This window comes from Passer domesticus, chromosome W, assembly GCF_036417665.1.
Source record: "Passer domesticus isolate bPasDom1 chromosome W, bPasDom1.hap1, whole genome shotgun sequence".
Taxonomy (NCBI): Eukaryota; Metazoa; Chordata; class Aves; order Passeriformes; family Passeridae; genus Passer; species Passer domesticus.
The window spans coordinates 1,952,660-1,965,013 of record NC_087511.1 but is presented as its reverse complement, the minus strand read 5'-3'; the positions used below and the strand labels follow the sequence as shown (position 1 = coordinate 1,965,013).

Below are 12,354 nucleotides of genomic sequence, written 5' to 3'. Positions count from 1 at the left end.
AGGTTCTTTAGCTTCTGTCTTCTACTATGGATTTTGGGACTGAGTAATTAAGAATAAACTCTAAACCAACAAGAATGGTATAGATCACAATAAAAACTGAATTATTAACACACAGCTAATGCACAGTTCCTCACTAATCTTATTAGCACTCATATCCTAAATGACTATCATTCTAACAAAAAGCAATAGGAGAAAGTAGAAACAGGACATTGAAAAAGGATAAATTCACATATAAAACAAAGATATGGAAATGTTGTTACCCAGCTAGAATGGCCAAAAGCCAAGCCAAGTTTGACCTTACCAAGTCAGCTGATCAGAAAAAGTTCTTTAGCCATAAGAAAACATGAAAAGCAAGACTATCAGGCAGAGAACAGTATCAAGATGAAGTGATATGCACTAGCTCCATACTAAATACTTTACTTTTCTCACCTCTATTCCATAAGAATCATGGTTTTAAACAACATGACAAAGGCAAGATAAAAAACATTTCAGTAATAGGAATTACAGGGCTGACAATAGAAGCAATATCCAAGTTTATACTAACTCAGTATAATCTCCATAACATATCTATGAAAAAATAAAAAACAACATATCTAGTGAAAAATATTTTAAAGTAAATTTCAAAATTAGAAACAGTAAGTCTATTAGATTGAAGCAACAGCATGCAAGACTTGTGATTTTTTTTCTCTTCACAAACAGAGCATGACAGTATGTGGTAATTACACCACCAATATATTTTTTTTAACAAAGGAAAGTCACAAATATATCTTAAAATAATTTGATGCAGTCTCACATGGAAAATTAGTCAACACAGAGAAAGTTATTTATACAGGAGCCATAACTGAATAGACAAAGTGCCAAAAGGAAGATGATCGTCATAATCCGAAAAGAATGATAGAGAACAAGGAAAGTTATTGGGTGAAGCTTTTCAAGAATCAGTCTCTGAATTCAAGTTTCCTCACATTTGTCTCAAACACATTGAAGAGCATGAGTTAATAGAAGCAGAAAACTGGGAAGCATTGATGACAAGTCAGCAGAAAAAACCCAAGCAGTCAGAATAAAGTATAAGTCTAATAATACAAGATAAAATTTGCTCTTGTTGATACTTACCAATAGCAAACAATATAATACAATGTGGGTACGGTAATGACACAGATAACGTTCTAGGATATGACACAGATAACCTTCTGCAATCTGGTAAACACTCTTACAGAAAAAAGGAATTACTAATGACATCGTATTATGAGCTGTTCTGGTTTATTACATTCAAGAAACACAAACTCACACTGGAATATGGTGCTAGTAGGGCAGCTACAAGAATCTTATGGAAAGACAAAACCAGATTTTGGTATGCTCATCTTAGTGAGCTGACTAAAGAATAATACAAAAAAATGCCCTTGAATTAATATAACAGCTCTAACAAAAGGGTAACTATTTAGGTTAGAAATTAAAACCAAATTTCTAACCATCAAAACAGGAAAGTTGAAGAATAGATAGGGAGAAAGAATAAAAATATACTTTTGAACTAGTTATAACTTTATGAAAAACTAGACAATATAGTTTGTTTATTATCAGTGGTCTCTTAGGATGAATTTATGCTACAGGGCAACAATGTTCTTCAACACACCCTGTAATCCTGGCCCCTTGATCATCTCTGAAGATTTTCTGTTCATATAGATTTTCTCTGAGGGAAGAAAGATATTAGACACAGAAGAATAGAGAGCAGCCTAGTTCAGGGACCAGAGTTAGGGGCACAAGATGAAGCATTTACACCCCAGAGCACAGACAAAGCTTATAACTTCTGTTTACTACAAGCCAATAGATAAACTAATGCATATGAAAATAAAATGAAAGAAACACACAAACTCAAAAAAAAATTCAGGAGGGGATGATGCTGTTTAACTACAATGGATACCTCTGCAGTAATTCAGTTCCTGTATTATAAATATTTGAGGACTAAGTCAATACCTTCAATAACAAGCGCTCAGAGATGAAGTTTTACCTGCATTGGAACAGGATCTTTAAGGTAGTATCCTTCAACAATCTGTTCTTTTCTATAATGTTCAATGATCTCTGCAATACTGTTCAAATAAGAAAAATAATATTTTAAATGTTAAATCAATTAGTTTTTCCTCCGTATGAGACATGCAATCACACTACATTTCCTCACAGATTTATAATAAAAATCAAGTGTTAAACATCATAATCTCATTTGCAGCAATGACAATCTACTAATAAATACATTGAAGTCATGAAAATTCACATAACTATATTTATTTATTCTAAATGTCACAGAATATTTCCAATCAGTTGTTGAAAATGCATGTATTGAGTATGTCTGGGATGGAGTTAACTTTCCCCACAGCAGTCCTCACAGTGCTGTGCTCTGTATTTTTAGCTAGAAAGATGTTGATAAATAACCAGTTTTGGCTACTGCTGAGCAGTGCTCCCACAGCATCAAGGCTGTCTCTCCAACCCTATTCCTCAAAAGACAGTAAGCTGGGGGTGGGCAAGAGCTTGGGAGGGGACATAGCCAGGAGAGCTGACCCAACCTGACCAAAGGGATATCCCATACTGTATGATGTGCTCAGCAATAAAAGCTAAAGGGGGGGAAGTGCATTCATTATTAAGACATTTGTCTTCCAAAGCAACCACTATGCATACTGAGGCCCTACTACCCAGCAAGTATCTGAACATCACTTGCTCATGGGAAGAAGAGAAAAAAAATCTTGTTCTTCCTTTGCTTCCCTGTGCAGCCTTTTCTTTGTTAAACTGCCTTTTTCTTGACCCACAAGTTTTTCACCCTATTTTTCTCCCAGTCCCACTGAGGGGGCTGGGGGCTGAGAAGGGGTCTTGGTGGGCACATGGCAACGAGACAAGGTCAACCCACCTCAATGCCAAATGAATACACTACTTTTTCCACATTCAAGTAACGCATGTGCATTTCTCAGCTCTCCAAACAGGCTGAAAATTGCTATTTTATTGGTAATAATTTTCAAAGTCTGAGAGTAACTAAGGAAGGGGAATGGAAGATATTTCAAACTGTGGAAATCAAGGTTTTTTTTAGGAAGGCAGCAATGGGAAATAAAAAAAGGTTTTGTAACACGGACTATGCAGATTGTACTTCAAATCACTGAACCATCATGTTAAATTAAATACCCAGTCAGAAACATGTTTCTATGGGTAAGCTTACATTTTAATTACCAAAGTCAGGTTTAAATTCTATTTTGAAGGATCAGGAAAGAAGTAGTGACAGACACAATCTAAAATTCAATATATCTTTGAATTGCTCTTATTTTTGCAGTTATTGAAAGTTACATTGTAATAAAGAGAAGTTAACATCAACACAGATTAAGCATTCATATAAGAAATATAAACTTGAAGATAAGAAGGTAATTCAGAAGAAAACAAAACCATACATTATGTGTTTTCTCATTTCATATAGACTGTTAGCTGTGTGTGCAAATGTAATCAAAAAGGCACACATGATAAATCTTTGGCCTATTACAATTGGATAAAATTTTATCAAAAGGAAAAATATAGGATACTATAAAAATGATCATAAAAACAATCATAAAATACATGTAACTAAAACAATAGAAAGAAATTTTTCTCAATTTCATTCTTCTAAAGCTATGAACTAGTGTATATGCATTAAGCTAAAAATGTTCACAGGAAGATTAGTTATTTTTTCAAGTTTGTAATGACTTGAATTTCTCAATATTACTAAACCCCAAATAAATTTAAATTTAAATTTTTATTGATATGCAACATGCATATGCCATTTTCACCATGAAAATTTAAGCTTTACTACACTGCATAAAATAATCACTCTGTATTTTGCATGTTAAACAGCTATTGCCAATATGAGGGCAATCAATAATAAAGCAGCTTTATACAATTTCTTTAGCCCTCTTCTCCCCCACACACTCAACTCAGATGGTCATTATCTATTGTCACCACTGAAGCAGTCCAAATGACTGAACAAACCAAACATTACAAAAAGAAAGATACTACATATAATCAAATACACTTGAGAATGAATTATCAAGTAATCCAAGTTAGCTAACATAAAATACAAAGCATGAGATGGAACAGACCACAAAAAGAAACAAGGTGACAGGAAAATAGGATTTATAAAAATTTTCAGCATCTGACATAAACAAAATCCTACTTACACAAAAGACATCAAAGGAAGGTATAAAAAAGCATGAATTTATAAAAAAGAATGGTTAAACTTGGTTCGATATGGAGAAATAAATTATGAGTCTCAATACTACACTACAGTTACATTAGTAATTGTAAAATGTTTAGCATAGTTTATTAGGCTGCCCAGATCCTAGCTACTTGGATAATTTTAAAAGTATCTCATCATAATAAGTAGTATCAGTCTTTTAATACTTAATGGGTGAATTAAGGGTTATTCCAACAGCTGATGATAAGGACATTAGAACAGAACAGTATTTTACTCTGATAAGGACAATGTAACTTAGGCAAACAAAAGTAATGCAAAATGCAAGCAGGATGACAGCTCAGCTCTGCAAGGCTGACAAAGCAAAAGTTATGCAAAACAACAATATTGTGCTTACTTTAAAGCAGGGCTCAAAGAACAGCCACATTAAAAAGGACACCAGATGTTGAAGACTACTGAAGAAGCATATAAGGACTTCTGATAAGGGATGTGACTATGTAAAATAAAGCCAAGGAAGTGGGGATAGCTAATTAAAATGTAATACATATACATCAAGTAAACAGGGATAGCTAATGAATATGCAATCAGTGTGTATGATAAAAACTCTGTTCACTTGATGCTCAGGGCACTCGATTAGAGGAAGGATCCTCTGAGTGACCAGCATGCTGCAATAAAGAATGCCTACTTTCTAATACTCAAAACTGTGTTAGAAAGTTTATATCTGGCCAATTTTGGAATCACTGACATTTCAAATAGTGAAGAATCCAGAAAACAGAACACTACATCATTAAATTATAAGGAAAAAGACATTAACATGTTAATACGTGTTAAACCCATATTGTTCAGCCCATCAAAACATGGATTAATCTATCAGTTAAAATGAAAAAGTCTTCTAACAACTCCAGTCATCATCTAGTCTGAAAATTGCCTCATCTCTCAAATTAAAGATAATTTGAAAACTTGTTCAATCTGTAACTGTTAGGTCAATATTTATGTTCTACTTTGACATGGAATCAACAGATACACCACTCTGTGCTGCTGCCCCCCTTCTAAATTTTTCAAGTTTTTGGAAAACTCTCTCTTAGGAAGGTGAGATTTCAGAAAGAATACAGAATGAGAGGACAAAGTGGCATGAGATATGCCTATCCTACTCCATCTTCTAAAATCAGAAGTGAAACTTTAAAATTGCTACCTTACATTCAAATATAATTTTATTTCCCAGGTAGTTTGCATATCCAGACATGGGACTGGAAGTTTCACAACTTGTATAAGTAATACTACATTTCTGCCTATACTCCAAAAGCAAGCACAGGTAGCATTTTCCTCAGTCTTCCCAGTAAGAGGGAGAGGCTTTAGAAGAAACAGGTGAACTCAAGACATCTGGATCCAGGACTGGTGCCTCTACTAGAATATTGCTTTTTATAACCATGGAAAGTCTGAGACACAAGGTATGCTGGGACCTGACATGATCCATCTGTCCTGACAGGGGAAACGCTTCCTTGTTCATAAACTCACAGGACTGATTGAGAGGGCTTTAAACTACAATCAGTGTAGGAAGGGGACACCAACAGGAGAGCTGAAGGTAAGCCAAGGGTTGTCATGGTATCACCTGAGGGTGGCAATGCTAATGGGAACATTTATGCTGTTCTGGAGAGCACTGAGGGCTTAGAAGCACATCTATATGCTTGCACACCAACACATGCAGTATGAGAAACAAATAGGATGAACTGGAAGTGTTAGTCAGTTCCCAGAGTGACAACATCATTGGTATTCCTGAGACGTGGTGGAACGAGTCTCACAGCTGAACTGCTGGAATGATGGGCTACGGGCTATTCAGGAGGGATAGGCAGAACAGGCAGCAGGCAAGGTGTGTGAGTTGCACTGTATGTAAGGGAGAGATGTGACTGTACAGTACTTACAGTTAACAATAATGTGGCTGAGAGACTCTGGGTGAGGATTTGGGGGATCGAAAACAGCAGCTGTCAGAGTAGGTGTCTACTATCGATCTCCCAGCCAGGATGATAGCATTGATGAGTTATTCTATAGGCAATTAGGAGAAATCTCTGGATCAGTAGCCCTTATCCTTAAGGGAGTTTTCTACTTCCCTGACATCAACTGGGGATATCATATTGCTGTGACAATTAACTCTAGGAAATTCCTAATGTTTGTAGGAGATAACTTCTTGTCACACGTACTCAGTGAGCCAACTAGGAAAGATGTCATCCTAGACTTATTGTTTGCAAACAAAGAAGGACTAGTGAGATACAGTGGTAGGTGGCTGTCATGGCCACAGTGATCATGAAATGGTTGAGTTTAAACTTTTCAGTGTAATGAGAAAAAAGGACAGCAGAGTTGCTACCCTCGACTTCAAGAGAGAAAACTTTAGGCTATTCAGGGAGCTACTTAGCAGTGTCCCCTGGGAATCTGCTTTTGAGGGCTTAGGGGTCCATGAGTACTGGTTGGTCTTTAAGAACCACCTTTTAAAAGCACAGGAATAGGCAATTCCAGTGTGTGTCACAAGTCAAGCAAATGGGACAGAAGACCAGCTTGGCTGAACAGGGAACTCCTTGTCAAGCTCAGAGGGAAAAAAATTGTATGATCTCTGGAACTGAGGTCAGGCTTCACAGAAAAATTACAGAGCCCTTGTTTGCATATGAAGGGAGAAGACATCGAAGGCCAAAGCTCAACTAGTGTGTAAACTCTGTCTGGAGAGCAGCCCTGCAGAAAGGGATCTGGGGGTGCTGGTTGACAGCAGGCTCAATCGGAGGCAGCAGTGAGCCCTAGCAGCCAAGAAGGTAAACCACATGCTGGGGTGCATCAAGCACAGCATAACCAGCCAGTCAAAAGAGGTGACTATCCCTCTGTATTTAGCATTGGAGCAGCCTCACCTTGAGTATTGTGTGCAGTTCTGGGCCCAACCATTTAAGAAGGATGTGAAGGTCCTTGAATGCGTCTAGAGAAGGGCAACAAAACTGGTGAAAGGGCTGAAATGAAAGTCCTGTGAGGAGTGGTTGAGGACACTGGGTTTGTTTAGTTTGGAGAAAAGGAGGCTGAGGGGTGACCTCATTGCTCTCTACAGTTTCCTGAGGAGGGGAAGTGGAGAGGGAGGTGCTGAGCTCTTCTCCCTGGGATCCAGTGACAGGACATGTGGGAATGGTTCAAAGTTGTGCCAGGGCAGGTTGCGACTTGACATTAGGAAGCATTTCTTTATCCAGAATGTGGTCAAACAGTGGAACAGGCTTTTCCCAGAGAGGTAGTTGATGTCCCATGCATGTCTGTAGACAATGCCCTTAGTAATATGCTTTAACTTTTGGTCAGTCCAAGACTAGATAATCGTTGTAAGTCCCTTCCAACTGGAACAAATAAACAAAAAAAATCCAACCAACCCCACTCACCCAAAAAACCCCAAATTCCAAAACCTACCCCAAAACAAAAAACAAAACCAAAAAACCCCACACCCTTCCGTAACAAAAGCACATCATAAACAAAAACAAACAAAAGAAACCCAACTGTAAAACATGGAAGCTATTCACAGAACAGCTGAGGTTGCAAGGGACCTCCAAGATCACCTAGTTCAAGTCCCCATTTCAAAGAAGGTATAACAGATTGCTTAGAATCTTGTTCAGCAATGTTCTGAGTATCTTTAAAGATGGAAACTCTACAAGCTCTTTGGGTATTCTCTTCCAGTGTTTGATCACCATCACACTGGCCACTACTACAAAGAGTTTCTCTCTCTCTTCTTTGCTTCCTCCCTATCAGGAATTTATACAGTGATAAGATTCCCCACCACCACCTTCTCTTCTCAAAGCTGAACAGTCCAGCTCCCTCTACTTGTCCTCAAACGACAGATACTCTAACCCATCATCTTCATGGCCCTTTTCTAGAAGCCTACAACACCTGGACTCAGTATTCTCAAGCAGTCTCCCATCCAGTATTAACTGGGCCCAAAGCTGCTTAGCTTCTAAGATGAAAGGAAACAGAGTATGTTCAGGATGGTGTGGCCACAGGCTAGTAAGCATATATTTTCTGTTTGAGATTTCATGATATGCAGTTAGTAAAATCACATCTCCTCCTGTCTCATCATCATGCCCCTTGCCCCCCAACCAACTTTGACAATTTTTACATGAAAAAGTAGATATTCATAGAATCATTTAGGTTGGAAAAGACTTCTAAGATAATCAAGTCCAACCATTAACCCAGCACTGACAAGTTCACCACTAAACCATGTCCCTAAGTACCACATCTACACAGCCTTTAAATCCCTCCAGGGATAGTGACTCTACCACTGCCTTGGGAAGCCCTTTTTAATGCTTCACAACTCTTTTGGTGAAGAAATTTTTCCTGATATTCAATCCAAACCTCCCTTGGCACAACTTGAGGCAATTTCCTCCTGCCCTATTGCTTGTTACTTGGGAGAAGAGACCAACACCCACCTTGCTAAAATCTTCTTTCAGGGAGTTGTAGAGAGCAATAAGGTCTCCCCATATCCTCTTTTTCTCCAGGCTAAACCTCCATTTCCTCAGCCACTCCTCATAAGACTTGTGCTCCAGAGCCCTCAACAGCTCCGTTACCCTTCTCTGGACACGCTCCAGCACATCAATATGTGTCTTGAAATGAGGGGCCTGAAACTGAACACAGTATCCAAGGTGTGGCCTCATTAGTGATAAGTACCCCAGTAGTCACCTATCTTGTCCACGGAATAAAGATCACAAAAGTTACATGCTTTACTGAAGTCCATGGAAAAATACTATTTCAATATCTAGTCAAAATAATTCACTCAATATGTATTTCACATTTACTATATACTAAGACCTTCAAATAGACAACTAAAAAACTACAGACTGTCTGTTTTGTAGAGAAGATATAAGAAATAAGGAAAGCAAATCTCCATATGAGTGTAAATATGGTCTGTTATTTATACTCATCATAGAAGTTTTGAGCAATTAATACGCAGAATAGTGGGTGAACATGCAAATGGAGAAGGTTAGTAGAAAAAGTAGTCTTCCTATGCCTGACAAAACACTAGATTCCCAAGATGTACCCAGGATTTTTTTGCCATGATAACCCAAAATAATGTTGGCTGGCTTTTGGAATATAGTCTGATACATAGCATTGCTTATATTGGTTCCAGTCCCACGTCTGGATATTTACATTACCTGGAAAATAAAACAACAGTCAGCTTTTGAGTTGGTTTCTTAACTATTCTTCAGGCTGTTACTTTTGTATGGAAAACTTTGTTATACAATTTTTGTGACTATAATTGTAATCAATACTCTACAAAAGAAGATTGGCTTTATTTTATCAATTTTTTAATCCCACTTAAAATCACTAAAGCAGCAAGAGAAGAATCTTCAAGAGAAACAACACTACTACCAAAGGATGATTTTTTTAAAGTTCCAGTCTAATACTAGTATCAGATTTAAAGCAGATACCTTCAGAACATTTAAAGAAATAGCTTATAAACAGATCAATGAAAACTGTTTAACACATGCATTTAAAGAAGCAGCATGTCTTCAACCTCTAGTTTTTCACCTTGAAGACAAACTCTACATTTTTGATGAAGAATAAACACAGATGTTCTCTCTGCCCCAAGAAATGCTCATAAATAATTTCATTATCTTGCAGAAACTCATACTTCCTATATTTCTGTTCTGAATTTAATGCCATTTGATGCTTTTCAGCAACTTCTGACTGTTTCATACAATAATCCATCTTAGTCTTCACATATTTAAAGACTTCCTTCTTCCAGGGTCCATAACAAATAAACCAATACAAGAATTAAGAAGCCCACAGAAAGCTATTCCTTTTTTTTTCTGCTTCTCATTTATTGCCCTCTGCAGTATATCTTATGGTAAATAATTTGGGGCAGTTACCACCTCCATTTTGCATCATCCTGCATGTTTGAACTTCCAAGAAGTCTATCAACTGTCAGTAAATATGAATTGGACAGAATTAGAGCCTAAGAGTATATTAGTAATTCTCCAAAACATTCAACTAAAACTAGAAGTCTTTCAAAGCCAAGTAGTTCTCTCACACTGAGGAAGATCTTTGCAACCTAGGTACCAAAATATTCAAAAAGCCCTCTAAAAGCATATTATCATAACTTAGTGGTGCTTAATCTTTTCATCTTCTTTTCCATACAATGTCAAGGAAAGAAACTTCTCTGGTGAATCCAGCAGTGGGAAGTAATAACTTATTGCAGTAAGTTTCTGGAGCTATACTCTCTAATACTGTGAAGCCATTTGAGACTAATAAGACTTCCACTAATTTGCTAATTAGTTTGACATCACCTAGAGTGTTTGAAATGTATCATTCTCCCAATACGCTATGTAACTAGAGAATGGGCAAAAGAGGATTTACCTTCAAAGGCTGACACTGAAGCTAGCTTGATTTTCAGTGAGGATGTCTGGAGGCCAGACTGATTAGTGTAAAAGATACTCAAGCAATCTGTGTGTGGGATATATATACAGGTTAATAAGGTTCCAATTGCTTCGTCTCAAACCATTGTCCATTTGAAATCATATGAAGAAGTCCACTGAACTTCTTAGTTAGGAGACCCCAACATTTTCTCAGACACACCAGTTGGTGGATCTCTACCCACTCAGAAGCCAAGCTGGAATTGAGAGAAATTCTCTATTGGGATGAAGAATGCCCTGGTTCTAGGTGAACAAGTCCAGAAAATTTCTGATCATGTGACAGGCAATGGCTTCAGTTAAGAGAGAAAGGTGAGCTTTCACTATCTGCACTTCTGACCAAAATATTCAGATATATTAAGGTGATTAATTTAATGACTTTTTTCAAGAATAAAGGTAATTTTCCCTTTGTTGTCAATACCCATTTCTATTGTTTATACTTTAAAATCCCTACTGAATGTCTCCAATAAAACAAATATTTTAATTTTCCCCTTTCATATACACAAAACTCCTTATTACAAATAGTAGTTTCCAAGACAACACAGCATTCTCCTAATTACATGTCATAATCCAATGTATAGGGTAAAGAAAATAATTTACAGGAGAAGAAAAATACTTCAAAAGAAAAGTTACACCTAAGCATTTGAAGGCTTTTAGAATGTACTTAGTTACAACTAACTACTAAACAAGTTAGTTAAAACTCCTAGTATATCCTTAAGAAACACTGAAACTTTATGATCATATCAGTAAGTTATCAGCAATATGTTATACAAGTTCCTTACAGAACTGTAAAATACACACAACTATTAAAACTTACCTATTATAATATCTGCCTCCCATCATAAACTGATTGCTTGATGTTGGACATATTTTAAAACGCTGAATATTTTCACTGGTCCGAAAATAAAGTGAATAATCACCAGGTGTATTATCTGAAGGCCTCACAAGAAAACTGCACACCTGACCAACTGAAAAGATATAATAATACAGCATTATTAACTGTTACTTAGTGACACTTATGAGCTCTTATCAAAGCTCTTTCTGTACAAATTAGCAAGAATTGCACACATAAAGGATAAAGTCTGATCTAAGTTCCAACAATGATCCCCATTCTTCCCCCAAAAAGGATGAAGTAGTACTAAACTGCTAAAGTTAATACCAAATCATTTGGCTGTAGGTGACAACCTATCCCAACCTTTTATCACCTCTTTACAAGAGCATATGGTGTGTATATGAGTTTTGACGATATTTTCAAAAAAACTAAATATTTTTGTTCTCATATTTAAGGTATGTTATTTGGCAGTATGAGTCAGAAATCTTGATATTTTCATTTTTAAAAAATATTTCCTCTATGAGGACATTAAAGTTTAATACATTCTCCCATAAGTATATAACAGCATCAAGCCTTCCAGAGTTCAAGAAGTGTTTGGACAACACTCTCAGGCACATAGTGAATCTTGAGGAATGGGTTCTGTACAGGGCCAGGAGTTGGAATCAGTGATCCTTGTGGGTCCCTTCCAACTCAGAATACTCTGTAATTCTGTGAACAGTATTTTCTCCTCAGTATGTTAATGAAGCCCAAGATATATTTATGTATATAACAATTTTTTTTTAATTAGCTATTTAAATCAGAATTCTGAAACTAACTTTACTTGAGAACATTAAAAAAAAAACCCTCAATGTTCAGCCATGAGGTTTTTTTCCAATGTAGTAGAAACCACAGATCTGATGCTCATATGTTCATACAGA

At 36.7% G+C, this 12,354-nt stretch overlaps 1 protein-coding gene across 4 annotated transcripts in view; it reads right to left on the bottom strand.

Moving 5' to 3' along the window:
- The window catches only part of LOC135288996 (ras GTPase-activating protein 1-like), a 166,931-nt gene that overhangs the window by 105,652 nt on the left and 48,925 nt on the right, over nt 1-12,354 (bottom strand). For all 4 annotated transcript variants that reach the window (XM_064402374.1, XM_064402373.1, XM_064402375.1 and 1 more), the window contains exons 8-9: nt 11,423-11,573; nt 2,003-2,081 (exon numbers count right to left, since the gene is read on the bottom strand). In XM_064402374.1, the coding sequence (XP_064258444.1) occupies nt 2,003-2,081; nt 11,423-11,573 (230 nt within the window). The remainder of the gene's footprint in view (nt 1-2,002; nt 2,082-11,422; nt 11,574-12,354) is intronic.